At 41.9% G+C, this 25,041-nt stretch overlaps 1 protein-coding gene across 1 annotated transcript in view; it reads left to right on the top strand.

The window, feature by feature from the left end:
• The window catches only part of LOC124619508 (sodium-dependent noradrenaline transporter-like), a 403,071-nt gene that overhangs the window by 263,070 nt on the left and 114,960 nt on the right, over positions 1-25,041 (top strand). Inside the window, exons 6-7 of the mRNA XM_047145955.1 lie at positions 12,979-13,082; positions 22,069-22,193. Of these exons, the coding sequence (XP_047001911.1) occupies positions 12,979-13,082; positions 22,069-22,193 (229 nt within the window). The remainder of the gene's footprint in view (positions 1-12,978; positions 13,083-22,068; positions 22,194-25,041) is intronic.

Genomic DNA, 25,041 nt, shown 5'->3' with positions numbered 1-25,041 from the left:
CATTCAGAAGAGAACGTTGGTGACTGAAATTTCGTAAATAGATCTCGCCGCGACGAAAAACGTCTTTGCTTTAATAACTTCCATCCCAACTTGCGTATCACATCTGCCACACTATCTCCCCTATTACGTGATAATACAAAACGAGCTGCCCTTTTTTGCACCGTTTCGATGTCCTCCGTCAATCCCACCTGGTAAGGATCCCACACCGCGCAGCAATATTCTAACAGAGGACGAACGAGCGTAGTGTAAGCTGTCTCTTTAGTGGACTTGTTGCATCTTCTAAGTGTCCTGCCAATGAAACGCAACCTTTGGCTCGCCTTCCCCACAATATTATCTGTGTGGACTTCATAACTGAAGTTGTTCGTAATTTTAACACCTAGGTACTTAGCTGAATTGACAGCCTTGAGAATTGTACTATTTATCGAGTAATCGAATGCCAACGGATTTCTTTTGGAACTCATGTGGATCACCTCACACTTTTCGTTATTTAGCGTCAACTGCCACCTGCCACACCATACAGCAATCTTTTCTAAATCGCTTTGCAACTGATACTGGTCTTTGGATGACCTTATTAGACGGTAAATTACAGCATCATCTGCGAACAACCTAAGAGAACTGCTCAGATTGTCACCCAGGTCATTTATATAGATCAGGAACAGCAGAGGTCCCAGGACGCTTCTCTGAGGAACACCTGATATCACTTCAATTTTACTCGATGATTTGCCGTCTATTATTACGAACTGCGACCTTCCTGACAGGAAATCACGAATCCAGTCGCACAACTGAGAAGATACCCCATAGGCCCGCAGCTCTCAGCTTACTCCTCTTACGATAGAATGAAGGCTTTCACAGCCGGGTGACTGCTGTTGGTAAACCTTGGGCGGTATAAAGGTCGTGATCCACGAAACCCTTCTGTTCCTAATGTTTCGTCCGGTACTGCGCTGGAGATCTTCGGAGACAAGACTCAAATGGATGAGCAACGCCTCCGAAGATTAGTTCTGAGTGAAACGTTAGGAACATAAGAGTTTCGTGGGCCACAACCTTATAGACCGAAAGGTTTCCCAGCAGCAATTATTCCTCTGAATTTACCAGGTGCCGGCGGTAGCTCGTAGCGTCTGTCACATCCCCTAATTCACTGCAGGACAAAAGAAGTCAACTACTCAGGAGACGAGGAGGAAACGAAATGAAACTTGACAGATTCAGAGGGTATCTGATGTTATTTCAGTAACTACAAATTCGAGCCAAATTTACAAAGAATTTGGCACTACGAGCCTGCTTGTTAGTATAATGATGTACCCCTTCTAGCAAGGATTCACTCATTCATTCGGTAAGTAAGGGCGTCATAAAAGCCCTTGCATCGTCTCGTGAGACAAGCTTGCCCGCAACTGTTGTAATTGGTCGTTGATATCCTGGATATTGACACTCGGACCGAACTAACGTCTTAGGTGGTTCAAAATGTTCAAATGTGTGAAATATTATGGGACTTAACTGCTAAGGTCATCAGTCCCTAAGCTTACACACTACTTAACCTAAATTATCCTAAAGATAAACACACACACATGCCCGAGGGAGGACTCGAACCTCCGCCGGGACCAGCCGCACAGCCGAGCTGGTCCTACGCATGTTCTATCGAGGCAGACCTTGTACGGTGGCAGCGTGTTAACCTAAGTACTCTTTACTTTTGGGTAGCAAAAACAGAGTGATTCACTGTACTAACGTCACAGTGCCTTCTATTGAACTTCCTGCTGCTCCCACACCCAAGTACACTTTCCGTCCGTCACAGCAGAAATGATTGAACGTACAGTGTTTATATTGGAGTAGATGTTATTTACTTGTAACGCAAAACTAGTCTCAGAAATATCCAGGTGTGTTTTAAGCCTAATTATTATTACAAGTCGAATCAGTGGAACAAGGTGCGACAGCAGCCTATACAACGACAAACCTTTTTTATTGAACTTCACAAACAGTAAGGCTAAGTACCATTTCTGTGCGGCATACAATAAGAAATAGCCTTTCGGGAACTCAGACTATTACTCACTCAGCAAGACATATTAGAGCTTAATGCCTCTTACTGGAAACTCAACTGGCATAGAAATCCTAATCCCAATGAATGTGTGTCCTACTCGCAATGAATAAGTGTCCTGAAAAATTCTAATTAACTCGTAAAAATCCTAACCTCGCATTATCTTAGGCGAAATATTGTTCTAAAACGATACCTTGAAGAATTCTTCTTACGCATCGTAATAAATCGCTATCATTTATTCAATGCGATAAAATTCCTCCTGTCACATAGCAGTATCTCTGAATGTTGCTACTGAGATATTACTCATCTGTAATTAGATATAGTAACAGCTACGAATTATCAGTAAATTACTCTTTCTTTTTTCTTTTCTGAGAAGTAGTTAAACGTAACATATATATATATATATATATATATATATATATATATATATATATATATATAGTTTTGTTAGCACATCTGAACATATAAACAAATACGTAATCAGTGCCGTTTCTTGCATTGTAAAATGTTAATTACATCCGGAGATATTGTAACCTAAAGTTGACGCTTGAGTACCACTCCTCCGCTGTTCGATCGTGTGTATCGGAGAGCACCGAATTACTTAGGGATCCAAAGGGAACGGTGATGGACCTTAGTTACAGAAGAGACTGGAACAGCACATTACGTCCACATGCTAACACCTTTTTATTGGCCTTTTTCACTGACGCACATGTACATTACCATGAGGGGTGAGGTACACGTACACACGTGGTTTCCGTTTTCAATTACGGAGTGGAATGGAGTGTGTCCCGACATGTCAGGCCAATAGATGTTGAAAATGGTGGCCATCATATGCTGCACACAATTGCAGTCTCTAGCGTAATGAATGTCGTACACGCCGCAGTACATCTGATGTAATGTCGCCGCAGGCTGCCACAATACGTTGTGTCATATCCTCTGGGGTTGTAGGCACATCACGGTACACATTCTCCTTTAACGTACCCCACAGAAAGAAGTCCAGAGGTGTAAGATCAGGAGAACGGGCTAGCCAATTTATGCGTCCTCCACGTCCTATGAAACGCCCGTCGAACATCCTGTCAAGGGTCAGCCTAGTGTTAATTGCGGAATGTGCAGGTGCACCATCATGCTGATACCACATACGTCGACGCGTTTCCAGTGGGACATTTTCGAGCAACGTTGGCAGATCATTCTGTAGAAACGCGATGTATGTTGCAGCTGTTTGGGCCCCTGCAATGAAGTGAGGACCAATGAGGTGGTCGCCAATGACTCCGCACCATACATTTACAGTCCACGGTCGCTGTCGCTCTACCTGTCTGAGCCAGCGAGGACTGTCCACGGCCCAGTAATGCATGTTCCGTAGATTCACTGCCCCGTGGTTTATGAAACCCGCTTCATCGGTAAACAGGTAGATCTGCAACACATTCTCTGTTAATGCCCATTGACAGAATTACACTCGATGATTAAAGGCATCATCATGTAATTGCTGATGTCGCGACACATGAAACGGGTGAAAGCGGTGACGATGCAGTATGCGCATGACACTACTTTGACTCAGTCCACCGGCTCTCGCAATGTCCCGTTACTCATGTGTGGGTTCATGGCAACAGCAGCTAACACACCAGCTGCACCCGCTTCTCCTGTGACGGGCCTGTTACGGACCCGTTTGCGTGCTACGACCATACCTGTTGCATACAGTTGGCGGCAGATGTTTTGCAATTTGCGGCACGTTGGATGCTCTCTGTCCGGGTACCGTTCTGCATACACCCTGCAGGCTTCAGCTGCATTTCGTCGACACTCGCCATAGATGAGTATCATCTACGCCTTTTCAGAGTTCTAATACACCATGTTCACAGTTCCTACAACACTACACTATCACAGACGTCTGGTAACACGGTGTACTACAGTTGGTCTGCGTGCGGAGGCGAATGCAGAATAACAATAGCAGCAAGCGCTACATGCGGACACTGCGACAGCTAGACCAAACCACAACAGTGCACTGCAGCCACACTCATAAACACGGTCGTCATTGTAAACATGTCCCTGGAGATGCTGCTCGCCGACCGTGGCCCGCGTTTATTACAACACGCAACTGAACATCGGAGGTTTCAAGCGTCAACTTCAGGTTACAATATCTCCGGATGTAATTAACATTTTACAATGCAACAAACGGCACTGATTACGTATTTGTTTATATGTTCAGATGTGCTAACAAAACTAACGTGGTTCCGTTTAAAAAAACGTAGGTTTGTGTTAAAAAACATACTTCCGTGCATTTTTTTATGGTTTGTATTAAACAATTACACTAGCCACTCTCCTCACGTTCGGCACGTTCGGTCTGTGGAATCGGTTCGTCAGTATTTGATGTGGATTACGAAATATATCCAGCGGTACCGTTAGGTGACTCACCCTGTATATATATATATACGAAGGCTATCCACAAAGTACATTACGTTCTGGAATTAAAAATAGATAAAGTATACAAAAAAATTTTTTTTTATGTACAGATGAAAGCCACACTTAAATACTACTTTTCTACATAGTTGCCATTTAAATTAAGGCACTTATCGTAGCGATGGACGAGCTTGGAAATTCTTTCGTCGTAAAATTCGGCCGCCTGCGCCTTCAACCACGTGGTTGCCTCTTCTTGAAGCTGTGCGTCGTCATCAAAACGGTGCATAGCTAACCACTTCTTCAGTGCTGGGAATAAGTGGCAGTCGCTCGGTGCCAGGTCGGGATTGTACGGCTGATGAGGAAACAACTCGCACTTAAAAGATTCGAGAACTTCACGACTGGCATTTGCCGTGTGGCCCGGGCGTTGTCGTGAATCAGCAAGATCTTTGAGCCCAACTTTCCCCTGCGCTTGTTTTGTATTGCTCTTCTGAGGTTGTGCAGAGTTTGGCAATACCTTTGAGAGTTTATTGTAGTGCCTCTTTCCAGGAAATACACAAAAATCACACCTTTTCTGTCCCAAATGACAGTCGCCATCACCTTCCTCGCCGACATTGTCTGTATGCATTTCTTTGGTTTTTTGGGGGAATTTGTGTGCCCCCATTGCATTGACTGCAATTTTGTCTCGCAGTTCACATGCTTAACCCATGTTTCGTCACCAGTAACGATGCGATATGCGTCCGAAAACGTTAACGCTGCAGCCATTCGCTGATTTGTGTGAATCTCTGTCAAGATTTTTGGTATCCATCTTGCACAAAACTTGTGGTAACCAAGCTTTTCGGTAATGATTTCGTGCAACTAACTTCGCGAAATTTGTGGAAAACTCATAGAGTTCCGTTATTGTGAAATTACGGTTTTCACGGACCGCGGCATCGACTTTTTCGATAAGTTCAGCAGTCACTATGCTGGGTCTTCCACTTCGCTCTTCGTCGTGAACGTTAGTTCGGCCATTTTTAAATTTTATGACCCATTGACGCACTTCACCTTCAGTGATTATGTTGTCCCCATACACTTCACAAAGCTGCCGATAGATTTCTATCGGTGTACAGTTTTTTGCAGGCAGAAACCTTATTACAGCAGGCACTTCGCTGCATTTTCAATTAACGCCGACATTTCAAACTATCACAGTAACTCCACGGAGTACAGTACGAACCTCTCGCTAGCACGGCAGGATCCCAACTGAGCGGCGGAATGTCATGACACCAAGATGGCCGCGCTAGCCCCGCCCCTAACGGACACAAACGAAAACGTAATGTACTTTGTGGATAGCCCTCGTATATATATTTATATATATATTAGCCTTTCGGAAACTCGGAATCTTACATCACTCAGCAAGACACATTAGAGCTTAATGTCTCGTACTGGAAACTCACCTGATATAGAAATCTTACTCGCAATGAGTATACGTCCTGAAAAATTCTAATTAACTCGTAAAAATCTTGACTTCGCATTAGCTTAGGCGAAATATAATTCTAAAACGATACCTTGAAGAATTCTTCTTTTGCATCGTAATAAATTGCTAACATTTGTTCAACGCGATAATATTCCTCGTGTCAAGCAGCAATATCTTTGAGTGTTGCTACTGAGACATTACTCATCTATAATTAAGTATAGCAACAACTACGAATTATCAGTAAATCTCCCTCTTTCTTTTTTTCTTTCCTGAGAATCAGTTAAACGTAATAATAAATATAAATATCCTTTGCTTCCTAATTCCTGTCTCGTTTGAACACCACGTCGTAATCACAACTTCAGATAGTTTATAAGTTGGTCCTAATGTATAATAAATACGACACGATCTTTGAATGACAAGTACAATGCGTTATTACTGTTAATCATCGTTACCAACTGATAATTTTTACTTATGGACCTTCTGACAGCAACTGAATAAAACACAATTTTAGTGCCATACGCGTTTCGCCTTTATTTTCTGCAAGGCATCTTCAGTGGCCTGGAATATGTACATTTTTGTCACTGTGCCTATAGGTTATAAACAGTTCTGGTGGTTGGTATTTCGTATTAAGTAGTAATGTTTTGAACTGTACTTACAGGTTACATGGACAATTTCTTACATATTACGCTCCTGTTGCATTTTTGGTGTTCTTCTTCTTATGAATGCCAATTTGCGGTTTTTTCCCACATTCCACAGCACTATGAACTGAACGCTTGTTTCAACGGAATGTTTTGGTTTCTGTTGCCGACTGTCAAATGTTTTTTTCCAAAAATCGAATGTTATTGCCAAACTTTCGAGTGTCATTATTGAAGTACCTGTGATCTGTTCGTGTATACATTTGTGTGTGTGTGTGTGTGTGTGTGTGTGTGTGTGTGTGTGTGTGTGTGTGGATGGGTATATGTGTGTGTGTGTGTGTTTGTGTGTGTGTGTCTGTGTGTGTGTGTGTGGGTGTGTGTGTGTGTGTGTTTTGGTGTGATATAATTCTTTGTGCTGTGTGTGTGTGTGTGTGTGTTTTATGGTGTGGTTTTTTTTCACTGCTTATGTGTGTGTGTGTGTGTGTGTGTATGTATTTTGGTGTGGTATAATATTTTTTTCTTTTTTTGTGGTCTGTGTGTGTGTGTGTGTGTGTGTGTGTGTGTGTGTGTGTGTGCGTATTTTGGTGTGGTATAATATTTTTTCTTTTTTTGTGGTCTGTGTGTGTGTGTGTGTGTGTGTGTGTGTGTGTGTGTCCAGATGGTGTGGGGAAAGCTTTACTGTTCATTTCCTTTATTAAGTGTGGTAGGGAATCTGTGCTGATGAGTGTTTGTTCATTTATCACATGTTTGTTTTCTGCCATAGCGGAAAACAAACAAACATGTGATAAATGAACAAACACACATAAGCACGGACTCCCTGCTACACTTAATAAAGGAAATGATAACATGAAACAGAAAAGCTCTTCCCCATACCATCTGGACACACACACACACACACACACACACACACACACACACACACAGAGAGAGAGAGAGAGAGAGAGAGAGAGAGAGAGAGACCACAAAAAAAGAAAAAAAAATTATACCACACCAAAATACACATACACACACACACACACACACACACACATAAGCAGTGAAAAAACACACACACACACACACCCATACATACATAAACATACACAAACGCACACAAAAATGCATATACGAACAGATCACAGATACTTCAATAAATACACTCGAAAGTTTGGCAATAACATTCGATCTTTGGAAGAAACATTTGACAGTCGGCAACAGAAACCAAAACATTGCATTGAAACAAGCGTTCAGTTCATAGTGCTGTGGAATGTGGAAAAAAACCGCAAATTGGCACCCATCAGAAAAGAACACCAAATATGCAACAGGAGCGTAATATGTAAGAAATTGTCCACGTAACCTGTAAGTACAGTTCAAAACATTACTACTTAATAGGAAATACCAACCACCAGAACTGTTTATAACCTATAGGCGCAGTGACAGAAATGTAAATTAAATAGCTAACATATGTACATATTCCAGGTCACTGATGATGCCTTGCAGAAAATAAAGGCGAAACGCGTGTGGCACTAAAATTGTGTTTTATTCAGTTGCTGTCAGACGGTCCACAAGTAAATTATCAGTATACCGTAATATTACACGCAACTGAGGAAGACAGGACTACAAAAGTTGAAGATGTTCGTTAACAACTGTTATTTACGCAAAACAAACTCTCAGAATACCAGTCTGGTTCACTTTCTCTGTTATCTTTTCCTTTATCTTTCATGTTAACTAGCCGAGAACACCAACCACATTTCCAATTACGCATTTAGTTTCATTAAAATCCGAATTTACAACCAAAGAGCAATTGCTATTACACGTTCAATGTGAAAGTCTTAACTTTGCTTTCTTTGGCACTTGCAAATTACTGTATCCTTTATAAGAACCATTATCTTTTAGCAAATTCAATTACTGATTAAGTCTCTTTCCAGCAGATTTTATCTACATCAAACCAGCACATTTTATCCAAATTGTATGAAAATGAAATCGGAACTACCATAACCATCTACAATAACTATAATTCAGAACACATAAGTATCATTTTAACCTTTTAATGTATTTCAGTACAATTTTCTCGGCGTGAGTGATCGAGTGCCGGCAACAAACTAATACCCCACAAATCGGTAATAACACAATAAAGAAAAATGAAACAAAAGTCCTAAATGCCACCGCCTCTTTGACCCTGACAGTTAACAATCAGAACAAAGCTTGCCTCTTCTGGTGTTGGCGTGACGCCACCCGATACAATTCCCTATTTGAAAACAGACGGCTCGTCACTTTTCATTCTGCAAGTCTCAGTTTAGTACGTGTGGTTCGTTAATGGTCCCACTTTACTACGTTGTGCACCAAACACCGGCTGAGGGTACGATCTATTTAACTGTTTGTGGGCCAGTTCAAACTAACTAGCCAAATTATGTCCGCCATATGTGTTAGGGCTCAAAATTCAACAAAACCCACTAAATTGTTACCTCGCTCGATGCACTTCAGGCACACCACTGACAGATCGGCAAACGACACAGTCACCTCTGGACGATTTGTAAGCCACCAACAACACGTCGCGGACCAAAAGAGCGGATACCTCCGATATAACCACAAAATTCAATAACTGTTATCCACAGCCTAAATTTACCACAATTTACTGTTATCGCCTGCAGCACTAAAAATCTAGAAAAAATCACCCTTGCCAGTTTTTCTCCAACTCAGTGGCTTAACAGCTGCTATGAACATTCATAAGAACCTGGCATTGGGCTGGAGGGGACGAAGGGGGGGGGGGGGGGGACGACTCTCGCAGCTACATCAATTCACGGTAGTCTCTTCTCAAAAATCTGACTTACCGCACCCGTTAGCTTGCTATAGAAAAAAAATCTGTTCATGCCAGGCAATAACTCCACACACTGCCAATCCCTGATAAACCCGATCGCCTTGCGACAATCCAATTCACACGATACCTGTACGAGTAGGTTGACAGACTAAGACCTATAGCTGGACTGTCTTAGGTCTATACGTAATCTGTCTACTTCTCTCATGAAAATCATGTGAGAACCATTAAAGACGAACAAACACGTAACGCCAAGTAGACTTCTGACAGCGCATTATCGGCAGCGGCCCTCGGTAAACTCGAGCGGCGGCCGGCTCCTTCGTACCGCAGTCAAAAAAATGGCTCTGAGCACTATTGGACGTAACATCTGAGGTCTTCAGTCCCCTAGACCTTAGAACTACTTAAACCTAACTAACCTAAGAACATCATACACATTCATGCCCGAGGCAGAATTCGAACCTGCGACCGTAGCAGTCGCGCGGTTCCGGACTGAAGCGCCTAGAACCGCTCGGCCACCACGGCCGGCCGTAACGCAGTCGTCCCATCGCTAGCGTTTGCGATAGCCTGTGGTCGCTTTGTAATCCCTGACACAGTACTCGTTAAAGCCTGTGCTATGGTGAGTGAGCGGGATTCACCTTATGAGAAAGGATTTTCGCATAGATATCGACCGCGCGTACCTGAATGGTGGCCAATCAGACTTACATCTACTCTGTAATAACAATGATCCGTCAAGTAAGCTCGAAATGCAATCACACGTCAGGATGGATCAAAAGCAAACCAGAAGATGCTACCAATGTGACAATAATACGGTCCCCAGCCTAATTAGGCATTAACTGAGTTTCTTCCCTGTACAAGTTGGTATACATTCATGCAAAACAACAAGTTGTAACACTGCATAATATAGTAGAATTTTAGAACCAGAAAATGTATTGAACTGATAGTTTCACGTTCTGTACTGATATGGAAAATCATGAATACGTAACACTACACTATAATGTTTACTATAAAACTTTATACTGTCTATTAATCTAATTAAAATCGGGCATAGGTTACCCTAGAAATTGTACTTTCATGCCGCACACTAAATGTCAATTTTTATAAAGATAAAACACTTATAAATTTTGACTTTCATATTGACTTTAACTTTTGCTGGTCAAACGAATTTAGGACACTTCAGAATTCAAATGAATGAAAGGGGGACCCTGAAACTGTTATGATCGCTGTATTTAAAAAAAATGATTACTGAATTTATTATTCATTCAAGATTTCCAGTATATAAGTTACTATTCTTTTCATCTTATTTACTGCTCATTTAAATGCCTTTAAATCTGTCTCGAAATAATAAACTTCATTACTATATCAATACTAAAGTTATCGACTTCGTTAGACCTTCGCTATTCATCTACTGGTTCATTAACAAAACATTTCTTTAAACACCATTCTAATATAGCTAGTTCTGCAAATAATTATTATTAACACAATTTTTTAATTTTCATTTCGGGACACTCGAATTGCATAACGTTTGGAAAGGACCCTGTCTAGGTTAGTTGTGAGGATAATTAAATGATGGAAAAATTCTGGTAACATTCAGGTTATTATTGCACCAAACAAACACAGTTCACTCTCTGATCCATACGAATACAGTACTAAAAGTTTCAACCTGCTAGTATCGATGCGGCGGTTGGCGGGCGGCAAGATGGCGAGGCACAGAGCACACATACAACCACAGCTATGGCTCTTGACGTATCGGCACTTTAATTCTTGTTAGCGTCGCAATACTTTTCCATTTAGTGCCTATGGCTCAAAATGGCTCTGAGCACTATGGGACTTAACTTCTGAGGTCATCAGTCCCCTAGAACTTTGAACTACCTAAACCTAACTAACCTAAGGACATCACGTACATCCGTGCCCGAGGCAGGATTCGAACCTGCGACCGTAGTGATCGCGCGGTTCCAGACTGTAGCGCCTAGAACCGCTCGGCCACCAAGGCGGGCTTAGTGCCTATGGAATTTTGCCATGCTGTGTGGGCGTTGGAACGGCATACCCAAGGCTCAGTGAAGCTATGTCTTCCAGGAGAGCCCCCTCGCCCCAGAAGGTGTTGCTCAAACCAGTGCCAAACTCCAACTACTACTGTGCCCGTTGTGCTGTGCAGTGCCCGCGTACATTTTCCCGCGCTCGCCTGCCATCCACCTTTTACCGCTCCCTGACAGACCGGGTATTCACCCGAGGTTTTGCATTCTACATATCCTAACACATTCCCTACGTATGGACCAGACGCACAGTTACAATTTTAAACATCTTACGACAGTTTCAACATTCGTTACATTTCAATTCTATTACAATATTACTTGACATTTGACATAAACATTAATATTCACATTGAAACTTATTCACAGTTTTCTTAACATAATTGCATGAAACAAAAAGAAATGAAATCAGAACATCAATTACACAAGTTTATCGTAAAATCAGATGAAAGGAATTACTTACATGTACAATAGTACAGAATCGGTGTTGTTACAGCTTCGCCGGCCGGAGTGGCCGAGCGGCTCTAGGCGCTACAGTCTGGCGCCGCGTGACCGCTACGGTCGCAGGTTCGAATCCTGCATCGGGCATGGATGTGTGTGATGTCCTTAGGTTAGTTAGGTTTAAGTAGATCTAAGTTCTAGGGGACTGATGACCTCAGAAGTTAAGTCCCATAGTGCTCAGAGCCATTTGAACCATTTTTTGTTACAGCTTCACAGCTACAACACGCATTAGCCTTCTGTCGTCTTGAGCATACCGTTCATCTAGGACGTTCTTTTTACTCATCGTCTAATATATCATACAGATCAAATTATACGCTGATGAGCCCAAACATTAGGCCCCTGCTCAATACCTTGTTTGTCCGTCTTTGGAACGAAATACATCAATGATCTGCATTATCAGGGATCCGACAGTTTTTGATAGGTTGTGCAGGTATATGCCTACGCTCAGGTCAGAGGTAATTCGCGTAAATAATGGGCCGCTGATTTCCGTAGGAGGTGATGGTCGCCTGAGAGAAAGGGTTTTTAGTAGGCGGGCAGACAGGCAGACAGCGGACGGGCAAAGTGGTGCTTTTTGGCTCCGTTTTCAGCTACTGAGCTGCGGAACTCTAACGCTAAGACGACCTCACAAGTGCTGTACGTGGGGTTGTCACGAGAGTTTGAAAGTGCATTGCGGTATGAGATGGAATTCATGAGAATCAGCTTTGAACTTAAACATTTGTCTCTGTTTAACACCTTCCATGAGTATTTGTTTGAGTTACGTTCTATCAGCTGTATCACTGTAACTAATAATAACACGGGTTCTTGAGAAGACACCATTTAGTCGAATGTCTGGAGCTGAAAGCAGAGCTTGGAAAAGGCCCATGAGTGGCACTGGATGACGCAGTTGGTTGCTCATTGCATACCAAAGGCTGGAAATCCGTGTTGAATCCTTGTATTGCGTACAGTTCTAGCCTGTAACAAAATGTCCATAGCAGTATATGTTCTACAAAAGAGTAAAATAAATGTCATCTAGAAAATTGTTGTATTTGGTTATGGCATACGACTTACATTTCATTAATTCCTAATAAACATGTAGATTTCAGGATTTTCATAATGCATAACCGCATTTAATAGTAGCTGTAGCCTTTCGTAGACTAATGTTTGATTCCGTGATGCAGGTGTGGGTGGACGCTGCTGTCCAGATCTTTTATTCCGTCGGAGCGGGCTTCGGCGTGCATCTCTCATACGCCAGTTACAACACATTCCACAATAACTGTTTCAGGTAAGCAAAACGACTACCTTAAGTAGTAAAAAAAATAAGTCGTCTGATAAACGGCCAGTGTCACAGAGTTGTATTGATTTAGCTGCAGATACACCTTTCGCATCAAAAACGTATATTGCGATACTGCCGTTCTCCTGTTTCTGTAAACCGTGGCAGAAATACTGTATACTTCCACATTCACCATTGTGAATCAGTGGAGATAAGTTCTTTGTATTCTGTTGCAAGTGATTTACTAAAAGTAAATGTGGGATCTTAAAGTTTTTAACATGGCTGCGTGGTCAGCGACCATTTACAAATTAAAGTTGAAGCAATTACAACCCTCGTTCGCAAAAATTAAGTCATTTGACCTGGTTTCGGCACTTCTATGAGTGCCTTCATCAGAAATTAAACATTCAAATTGGCCTACAACGTAAGTACAAAATTAAGAAAAAAAAATTTTATACAAAAAAATGTAAGTAACAGTACAAGAAAGAAACAGTACTTACATGTCACGTATAAAATAAATACGTGACATGTAAGCACTGTTTCTTTTTTTGTACTGTTAATCAGTGCCGGCCGGAGTGGCCGAGCGGTTCTAGGCGCTGCAGTCTGGAGCCCCGCGACCACTACGGTCGCAGGCTCGAATCCTGCCTCGGGCATGGATGTGTGTGATGTCCTTAGGTTCGTTAGGTTTAAGTAGTTCTAAGTTCTAGTGGACTGATGACCACAGCAGTTAAGTCCCATAGTGCTCAGAGCCATTTGAACATTTGTTAATACAGTATTTCTAAGCTTTTACGTAGACAAAAAGTTACCATGTCTGCTGCTGTCATATAAAATATTGCCTGTTACTTCATGTACTAAATAATGTTCATCTTAACATTTATCTGCCTACATTTTAAATGTTAAGTAGCCTACTTATATTTGCGGCTACTAGATGGCACTCTTGGTGCAATGTTTACCTGCCCGCAGTTGCTCAGGCTGGTGCCTTAGTCTGTTGCTACCTGTGGCTTAACATGTATGAGCAGCCCATAGTGGCTCGCCTTCCATGTATTCTTTTTTTTAAAAAAAATGTGACTGAAGCTTTATCGCTTGATATTTATATTATACGTGACATCTAAGTACCGTTTCTTTCTTGTACTGTTAGTCAGTACTTACATTTTTTTATATAAAAAAATTTTTCCCATAATTTTGTACTTATGTTACTGGCCAATTTGAATGTTTAATTTCTGATGAAGGCACCCATAGAAGTGCCAAAACCATGTCAAAAGACTTAATTTTTGCGACCGAGGACTGCAATTGCTTTAAATTTAAATATGAGATCTCTAAATAAATTTTTGCAAATCGATATCAGAAAACGGACTAGGATGAGAAATGTTAATAGAGTGTGTATTATTTATCCTTATGTCCGCCCCCGGTAGCTGAGTGGTCATCGCGACGGAATGTGAGAAGAGGATTTGGTGGTCTGTTCGGATGATGATAGGTTCATATATCTACGGTCTGGGTTCGATTCCAGCTTCGGTCAATGATTTTACCAGGCGAGCGGTCTACCCGACGGGAGGCCCTCGTCACACGGCATAGTACATTTATGCCGGCACGGTAGCTCAGCGTGTTCGGTCAGATGGTTAGCTGTCCTCTGTAATAAAAAAAACTGAGTGAATGGATCAATAACGAACTTCAACAGGATTCTGGGGACGTCCGCCACGAACAATTGCAACGAATTATAACGAACAAAATGAGATTTTAAAAAAAAAGGTCAATCTTAAGGTCCCGGGTTCGATTCCCAGCTGGGTCGGAGATTTTCTCCGCTCAGGGACTGGGTGTTGTGCTGTCCTAATCATCATCATTTCATACCCATCGACGCGCAAGTCGCCGAAGTGGCGTCAAATCGAAAGACTTGCACCAGGCGAACGGTCTACCCGACGGGAGGCCCTAGTCACACGACATTATTATTATTATTGTTTATCCTTATAATGAAATTTTCCTCTGATTCCAGTTTGTGATGTCTGCTGAGCTTGTCAAGATATTGTCACGATTAATCACTGTCAGTTTAGTAAACCAAATTGGATTAACGGATCAGATAGGATAGACTGAAACAATACCTGCTCGTTTCGTCACGGATTTGAACAGTCAGAGAATGACACAAAAATAATTTGTTTGCAGGTGGTGTAGCACATCTCAAAAACATTTGAATAAAGTCGTATTTAAGACTTAATCAGAGCTGCTGATGAGATAAACCTTTACTCACTACAGTTTTCGATAAACTGATAATCATACAAGTGTCTGTATAAAATGGTTCTTACTGGGGCGTCCAAAAAAATCTATTATCATTGAAAATTACCGTCGATAGTAAAATGCATTAATGTCAAGGAGTAGTCATAAATTAACTGTCATCTAGAAAACATCAAGCTGTGGCGATGAAGCGTGGTGATGGTGTTGTGGTCCACTTAAAACTTCCAACGGAAATATCTCTGGAACAACAATTGATACTGAAAAGCGACTTCCACAGCTATGAATGTAAGGCAGGGGCTCATTAACGTAAACACTATATTCTGAACGTAAGCAAATATTGTCAACTCAGACTTTTGGTTTTTTTTAATAGACACCCTGTATTTTTTCTTATACGATCAGTAGCATGAAAAATCACAAAAAGAATGGCGTGAGTTGCATAGCAATACGTCAGTTATATTCAGAGACATTGCAAAATGAAGTAGACGCCAGAAACAAACGACACGCGCCGCTATGGCACATCCCAAGGTTGGCACATCCCGAGATGGAAGCGTGAACCCGACGTTGCTCGTAATCGCGATGCGATTGACGGACTAGGATACAACAAACGCTGTACTTATTGTTATTTACACTGTTATAAGGGGGCTGGAAACAATACAGTTGTCCACTCACAAAACTGCATACAACTACCATTTACCTCCTGGTTGGATGGGTGTTTGTGTTGTCCTCATCATTTCATCCTCATTCATGGAAGTGGCGAGATTGGACTGAGCACAGGTTGGGAATTTGTATGGGCGCTGATAACCGCGCAGTTGAGCGCCCGGCAAACCAGACATCATCATCATCCTGGTTGGACCGAGCGAGGTGGCGCAGTGGTTAGCACACTGGACTCGCATTCGGGAGGACGACGGTTCAATCCCATCTCCAGGCGTCCTGATTTAGGTTTTCCGTGATTTCCCTAAATCGTTTCAGGCAAATGCCGGGATGGTTCCTTTGAAAGGGCACATCCGATTTCCTTCCCAATCCTTCTCTAACCGGAGCTTGCGCTCCGTCTCTAATGACCTCGTTGTCGACGGGACGTTAAACACTAACCACCAGCACCACCATCCTGGTTGGATCCTTAGTCAGCCATTAATTATGTTTACCCTGGACGGTGTTATTCGGTTTCTCGTCACCGTTCTGTCGATTCCAGTACAGCAGTGAAGACCAGTAAAGCACGAACGAGCATATCCTTTCCTTATTTTTCATTGTGTGTGACTGGACATCTGCATTGTTTCCAGTCTCCTTAACAATAGTCTAAACACCAATAAGTACAGCGTTTGTTGCATCGTAGTATGTCAATCACACGGCTATTACGAGCAACAGAGGGTTCACACTTGCATCTCGGGATGTGCAAGAGCGGCGCGTTTCGTTTATTTCAAGTGTCAACCTCACTTTGCAATTTCGCGGTATGAAACTGACGTATTGCAATGCAACCGATGATATTCTTTTTGTGATTTTTCAGGTTATCGATTGTGTAAGAAACAATGTGGCGTGTCCCTCTAAAAAAACATAAGTTTGTGTTGGAAATAATATTTCCTTACGTTTTAGAATGCCTTGCAGTATTTACTTTCGTGAGCCGTTGCCTTACATTCATAGATATGAAAGTCGTTTCTCAACATCTGTTGTTGTTGTTCCAGAGATATTTGCGCTGAAATGGTAAAGTGGACCTCACTATATATGTATATAGTGTTTATGTGACACCAAAAACGGACCTCAAGCCACAGTCACTAAAATAATTTTTTTAAAAGGTTACATAACTAGTTTCGATGCACTGAGTCGTCATTTTCAAATCTAATCACAAAAAAATCTGCGAAACTGCATTAACAATTCCAACCATGCTATTTTCAAATATTACGAGAGAAGTGTGGTTGCAATTATTAATGCAGTTTTCCAGGATTGTAATTAGATTTGAAAATTACGACTGTGTCGAAACTAGTTATGTAACCTTTTAAAAGAAATTGTATTGTTTTAGTGACTGTGGCTTGACGGAAGTTTGTGGTGTCAAATAAACATTTTAAATGTTTAAATGTGTTCCTCAGACGCTGGAAAAGTCTGCCAAACAGTTCATCAGAGGCCACTCTGCGCTCTGGATATTTTTCAGCATAGAGGGCTCGTAGGCTACGTTCATTTAACATCGATCTGGAAATGCATGTTCTCGGAGATAAGTCCAGTAGACATGACTCCGGAAATGCACAGTTTCTGAGATAAATCAAATAAACATGGGTCCAGAAACCAAAAATATCTACTTTCTGCCATAAAGAAGTGTTTGCAGCAGGTGTTCAGTTTAGCGTCCGTTCATGACAATGCACCACCCCACTGCCCTCCAGCTTAAGGAATGATACACCCTTTGAAGAATAACTGGTTGTTGTTGTTGTTGTACCTGCTGGCACACGCATTGAAGATGTGACCCTGTAGTGTCTGCACATGATTGACTGGTATGGCATGGATCAATTCCTTCAAGTTCCCCATAACCAAAAGCCTAGGATATTGAAGTCTGGGGTAACGAGTAGGTGTGGGGAATCCCGACAAATCTAGCAGCTCTGAAATGTCTGTGTCGAGGCCTTGTCATGGAGCAGACACACCACCTTGACAGCTACCCGTAACGTCGTCAGGGCATTTCGGTAGTATGCTCCTGTAACGTTCTGTCCTTCCAAGCATAAGCCGTTAGCACCACACCGTGGCAGTCCCAAAGAACAGCACCATCGAGGTTGATGATGGATGCGCCTTCTTTTTCGGTGGTAGGGTGAGTCCATATGTTTGTTTTACTGCTTTGTGTCGGGGAGGTGGAGACACACCCTGAACTCGTCGACGGTGATTAGGACTTTAAAATTTTTTTCTGGTTTGGCTGTAACATTTCCGTTGCTGCCTCACTTAAGCTGGCTTTTTGGATGAGAGTGAGATGCTGAAAACTCATCCACGACTGATTTTCACTTTCCTACTGTCCTACTGTCCATTCAGACTGGTTTCAAAACACTGGAAGCGTCTGCAACACGTAACCACTGTGTCATATATGGTGCACTGTGGCTGTACGCTTGCGCCAGTTCAGTATCGATTATTAATGTATTGTTCCTCTCGAATGCAGAAAACGAATTACCTACCTCACGGTACGCCACTTTATCGATGTGCCGCACCATACTGTTTTGGCCTGTAGCGTTGTACTGTAGTACTATGGCAAAAGGATTTCAATGTGTTGTATGGCGGTAGACAAGTATTTGCAAATAAATAAACAAATAATTACACAACTTCATTTTTAGAGGTGATAATTCAAACTCTGAGACTACCTCTCGTGCAGTCGATTGAAAAATACTGAGCATGCGTAGTACACTTCAAACTTATCTGCGGATAGTTTGTTTAATCTGGTTGGTTTCGCCAATTTTAAAGTTGACTGTTGCGTTGTTGATAGCTTATTTTAATAACTGAACTGGCCTTGTGATACGCAGACTGGGAGTTGAACAAAATAATTAATTTAAACAGTTAAGCTCCGGAAGCATATGACACATGACTACAGCTTAGGTGTAAATAGGTCAAAAAAATGGCTCTAAGCACTATGGGACTTAACACCTGAGGTCATCAGTCCCCTTGACTTAGAACTACTTAAATCTAACTAACCTAAGGACATCACACACATCCATGCCCGACGCAGGATTCGAACCTGCGGCCGTAGCAGCAGCGCGGTTCCGGACTGAAGCGCCTAGAACCGCTCGGCCACAACGGCCGGCCTGTAAATAGGTCATTCTGTATAGGGGCAATGCTTGCAAAGCGCATGTTTGTACCAAGAATATTAGGTCAAAACGACGCAAATGAGTAATTGAAAAAATACACATGCATCTGACTTCGATAATACATCACACCTAGCTTGTAGAAGCACACAAGGCGACATTGACCCTAAGACGTATCTTACAAGACAGTTGAAAACATGCAAACCTATATTTATACTGACTGCAGAGTTCGAGAAATCTTTTGACGATAATGATTTGAAAGTACGCTTTAGAATTCTTAAGGTAACAGGGAACGGAACTTGTACTGAGGCGTGAGTGCAGTTACAAGAATCAAAGGACTTGAAAGGATGGCAGAAGTTGAGCAGGAAATGAGACAGATGAATTAATGACTGCGAATACTGGTATATTCGTGAGATGAGAGGGTTTACCTCTAGTGAATCAAAAGTAACTTCTCATAAGTCTAGATAGTTTAATTTTATCCATTGTTTTTCAGTGTTTCGTCCCCGACTGTTTTACTTTCGTAAAATGAAGAACAAACCGCCTTCAGTCACAAGTTACGATTATTTACTGCACTATGTATTTCGAGCCCTGGTGGCTCATCTTCACGTGCTTTTTAGTGATTCACATCAGGTTTTTTAGTTGTTTGCCTGTTGATATTTCATTTTTGTGTTACAACATGGTATATTGCAGATAAAAGTTTAACAGCGTTAATAATATGAAACTAACTTACAGTTTAACATTGTATGATGTCTGCTTCTGTTGTGCAGTTGGTATACACAATACACATCTTTAATTTTGCTGGAATTCCTGAGGAATCAAATCTATAATAGTACAAACGGATGACAACCTACAATGTGGTACCAAATAATTATTTTAATAATACCTGTGTACTAGTAATACTATATCATATTACCTTCTGTGATACAAGACAATCGATTATATTTAGAAGTAGAACATCTGTATGAACGAGAATCTTTGGCATGTTTACGTTCTGCTACTACAAATTGCAAAAAAGTATGTGACAATGTATATATCCCAGTATGTACTGCAAAATGAAAGACGTGTATTGTGTATACCAACTGCACAACAGAAGCAGACATCATACAATGTTAAACTGTAAGTTAGTTTCATATTATTAACGCTGTTAAACTTATATCTGCAATATACCATGTTGTAACACAAAAATGTAATATCAACAGGCAAACAACTAAAAAACCTCACGTAAATCACTAAAAAGCACCTGAAGATGAGCCTCCAGGGCTCGAAATGCATAGTGTAGTAAATAAACGCAACTTGTGACAGAAGGTGATTTGTTTTTCTACATCTACATCTACATCTATACTCCGCGGGCCACCTTACGGTGTGTGGCGGAGGGTACTTATTGTACCACTATCTGATCCCCCCTTCCCTGTTCCATTCACGAATTGTGCGTGGAAAGAACGACTGCTTGTAAGTCTCCGTATTTGCTCTAATTTCTCGGATCTTTTCGTTGTGATCATTACGCGAGATATATGTGGGCGGTAATAATATGTTGCCCATCTCTTCCCGGAATGTGCTCTCTCGTAATTTCGATAATAAACCTCTCCGTATTGCGTAACGCCTTTCTTGAAGTGTCCGCCACTGGAGCTTGTTCAGCATCTCCGTAACGCTCTCGCGCTGACTAAATGTCCCCATGACGAATCGCGCTGCTTTTCGCTGGATCATGTCTATCTCTTCTATTAATCCAACCTGGTAAGGGTCCCATACTGATGAGCAATACTCAAGAATCGGACGAACAAGCGTTTTGTAAGCTACTTCTTTCGTCGATGAGTCACATTTTCTTAGAATTCTTCCTATGAATCTCAACCTGGCGCCTACTTTTCCCACTATTTGTTTTATGTGATCATTCCACTTCAGATCGCTCCGGATAGTAACTCCTAAGTATTTTACGGTCGTTACCGCTTCCAATGATTTACCACCTATGGCATAATCGTACTGGAATGGATTTCTGCCCCTATGTATGCGCATTATATTACATTTATCTACGTTTAGGGAAAGCTGCCAGCTGTCGCACCATGCATTAATCCTCTGCAGGTCCTCCTGGAGTACGTACGAGTCTTCTGATGTTGCTACTTTCTTGTAGACAACCGTGTCATCTGCAAATAGCCTCACGGAGCTACCGATGTTGTCAACTAAGTCATTTATGTATATTGTAAACAATAAAGGTCCTATCACGCTTCCCTGCGGTACTCCCGAAATTACCTCTACATCTGCAGATTTTGAACCGTTAAGAATGACATGTTGTGTTCTTTCTTCTAGGAAATCCTGAATCCAATCACAAACCTGGTCCGATATTCCGTAAGCTCGTATTTTTTTCACTAAACGTAAGTGCGGAACCGTATCAAATGCCTTCCTGAAGTCCAGGAATACGGCATCAATCTGCTCGCCAGTGTCTACGGCACTGTGAATTTCTTGGGCAAATAGGGCGAGCTGAGTTTCACATGATCTCTGTTTGCGGAATCCATGTTGGTTATGATGAAGGAGATTTGTATTATCTAAGAACGTCATAATACGAGAACACAAAACATGTTCCATTATTCTACAACAGATTGACGTAAGCGAAATAGGCCTATAATTATTCGCATCTGATTTATGACCCTTCTTGAAAATGGGAACGACCTGCGCTTTCTTCCAGTCGCTAGGTACTTTACGTTCTTCCAGCGATCTACGATAAATTGCTGATAGAAAGGGGGCAAGTTCTTTAGCATAATCACTGTAGAATCTTAAGGGTATCTCGTCTGGTCCGGATGCTTTTCCGCTACTAAGTGATAGCAGTTGTTTTTCAATTCCGATATCGTTTATTTCAATATTTTCCATTTTGGCGTCCGTGCGACGGCTGAAGTCAGGGACCGTGTTACGATTTTCCGCAGTCTAGATAGTGTTTTAGGTTTAGTATTCCTCCAAATTACTTAGTGAAAACTCAGTTTCTGGTTAGATGGAGCACCTAGAAGATGACACGGCTGGTGTTTTTCTGTGTGCAGGGACTGCCTCATCACGACGGCGGTGAACTGCTTCACGAGTTTCTTCTCCGGCTTCGTCATCTTCACGTACCTGGGCTTCATGGCGCACAAGCAGGGCGTGCACATCAGCGCCGTGGCCACCGAAGGTGAGTAGGACAGCAAAATGCCGCCAGGAGGACCACACGTCACTCTGATTTCATTTCAGACATTAGTGGATCTTCCATCGAACAACGGTTGCGGTGTAAGCTTCCACCACTGTTATATTTGTCCCTGTTTTCGAGCTATCAAGTAAGACAGGACACGAGTAAACGCTTGCTTCGTTTCGGCATTATTGGCAAGCTAATACGTCTAGTGATTAATTTAATATGTTATCCAATTCAAGAAACTAATTTATATTAATTACATTCATTAACAATAAAATCTCCTCTTGAGTGTGACATTTGAAATCAGTGTCAAGTACAAGGATTAGACGCGCCAGCTGCAGGAATGCTATTAAAGTACATTATAATTGCTTTTATTCTCGCAAAATGTATGTAACTTGGACAACAAATAGATAGATAGTATTTAAGATTTACAAAACTTATTCCAAAACAATTATTATTGCATATAACCGTCGAACGTCTGTATCGAACAATACGGTTACAATCCATCCGTTACAGACCTACTCCGTTGGCAGCTATCATTAAAAAAAATAGCAAGTCCAAGCAAGATCAAACACCAAACACAACACAAGTCAGCAATCAAAGTCGTCGTGATAGATCTATTGGCAAAAGTAGTTACCCTGTGCGTGGGATTCAATACGTCTCGCCGCTGTCTGCTTTGAACCGTGTTGTAAACAGGCTTGGAAACTATCAAACTTGCCTATACGGCCAAACGACGGCATGTGTGCCACTGATGGCGCTACCAATGATACGAGGCGTGTTTTTTAAGTAAGTACCGTTTTGAAATTAAAAAAAGACGTGCTAAGATATCTCAATAATTTTATTTTTACATGAAAGCCTGTACCTTAATCTACTTTTCTACATAATTTCCGTCATTATTGAGGCACTTGTCATAACGTTGTACCAGTTTTTGAACACCCTCCTCACAGAAGTCTGCCGCCTGACTTGTTAACCACTGTTTTGACTTCGTCATTGTCTTGAAGACACTGACCGCGCAGGTGTTTCTTCAAGTGCAGGAACAGATGGTAATCACTGGGCGCAAGATCGGGGCTATACGGAGGATGATCTAGAGTTTCCTATCGATAAGATGTGATGAGATCTTTGGTCTGATTCGCCACATGCGGACTGGCATTGTCTTGCAGCAAAACGATGCTCTTGTTAACTTGCCACGTCTTTTATTCTGAATTGAACGGTGCAGATTGTGCAATGTCTTACAGTAAGCTGCTGCATTGATTTTCTCATTACAAGGCAGGAGTTCCACAAGCAATACACCTTTTCTGTCCCAGAAAACTGTGCACATGATTTTCCGGGCAGAAATTGTTTGCTTGAACTTCACTTTTCTGGGTGAATCTGAATTCCGCATTCCATGGACTGTTGCTTTGATTCTGGTATGACGTAGGCCACCCACGTTTCATCGCCCGTAACAGTTTGGCTTAAGAAATCATCACCGTCGTTGTGGTACCGCTCAAGGAAAGTCAATGCACTGTCTAAACGTTTGGTTTTGTGCACATCCGTCAACATTTTCAGTACCCAAAGTGCGCACAATTTTCGGTAATTCAAGTACTCGGTCACATTGACATACAAAACACTACGAGAAACATCAGGAAGGTCATCCCGCAAGGAGGAAATTGTAAAGCGTCAGTTTTCTCTCACCTTATTGTCCACTTCCTGCGCCAAACTTTCATTAACGACCGAAGGACGCCCACACCGTTGTTCATCATGCACATTTGTGCGGCCATCTTTAAATGCTCTCACCCACTTTCTTACCATTCCATCACTCATAATGTTTTCTCCGTAAACTGCACAGATCTCACGATGAATATCGATCGCTTTTAGGCCTTTAGCACTAAGAAATCTTATAACAGCCCGTACTTCACAGTCGGCGGGACTCACGATTATTGGAGGCATCTTAAACACTCAGTACTCAACATAAACAAGGAAGAATCAGACTGTAATGGTTGACGGCCGGTGTGGCCGAGCGGTTCTTGGCGCTTCAGTCTGGGACCGCGCGACTGCTACGGTCGCAGGTTCGAATCCTGCCTCGGGCATGGATATGTGTGCTGTCCTTAGGTTAGTTAGGTTTAAATAGTTCTAAGTTCTAGGGGACTGATGACCTCAGATGTTAAGTCCCATAGTGCTCAGAGCCATTTTAACTGTAATGGCGTCAGTGCGTAGACAACAGATGAAGGTAGTCAGTGCACATGCGCAGAACTCCGTCCGCGGCGCTGTGGCTAAACGGTACTTAAACTTAAAAAACACGCCTCGTGTAAAGCAGCAGTGCGAAATGTTGCTACCCAAATATATGCTTCTGTTACCTGTTCTATTGATTTATGAAACAACTGTTGCCTTAGTTTTCTTCTTCTTAAGCCGTAACACTGATGTACGATGGCGTATTCAAACGGTGAGCACGCGGACATGCACCTCCTTTACGTCGCAACAGAAAGCAGTGCACGGGCAGCTAGACGACGATATATGGAAATGTTTCCAAACAGAGAAGTACCAAACCATCAGACTTTCACAGCTGTGGCCAGGCGTTTAAGGCAACATGGCATTCGTGGTGCACCACGTTTAGGTCGTCCTCAATTGGATGGCGTGGGTGTTGAGAACATCGTGGAAATTGTCGATGAAGATCCGACCTTAAACACCCGCCCTATAAGCGGTATGTAGGGATTTCTCAATCAACTTGTAACCTCCCAACAGATAAAATATAATTATAATTATAGCATTCATTCACATTCAACGTAACACAGTTAAAAATACTTTCCAACAGTAAAAATAATTATGTATAACACATTCAGCGTAACCTACCAGCAGTTTACTTCCGTAACCTTGG

Source organism: Schistocerca americana, chromosome 6, assembly GCF_021461395.2.
Source record: "Schistocerca americana isolate TAMUIC-IGC-003095 chromosome 6, iqSchAmer2.1, whole genome shotgun sequence".
Lineage (NCBI taxonomy): Eukaryota > Metazoa > Arthropoda > Insecta > Orthoptera > Acrididae > Schistocerca > Schistocerca americana.
Note: the sequence above shows the minus strand (reverse complement) of the source record. Positions and strands in the feature narration are given on the sequence as shown.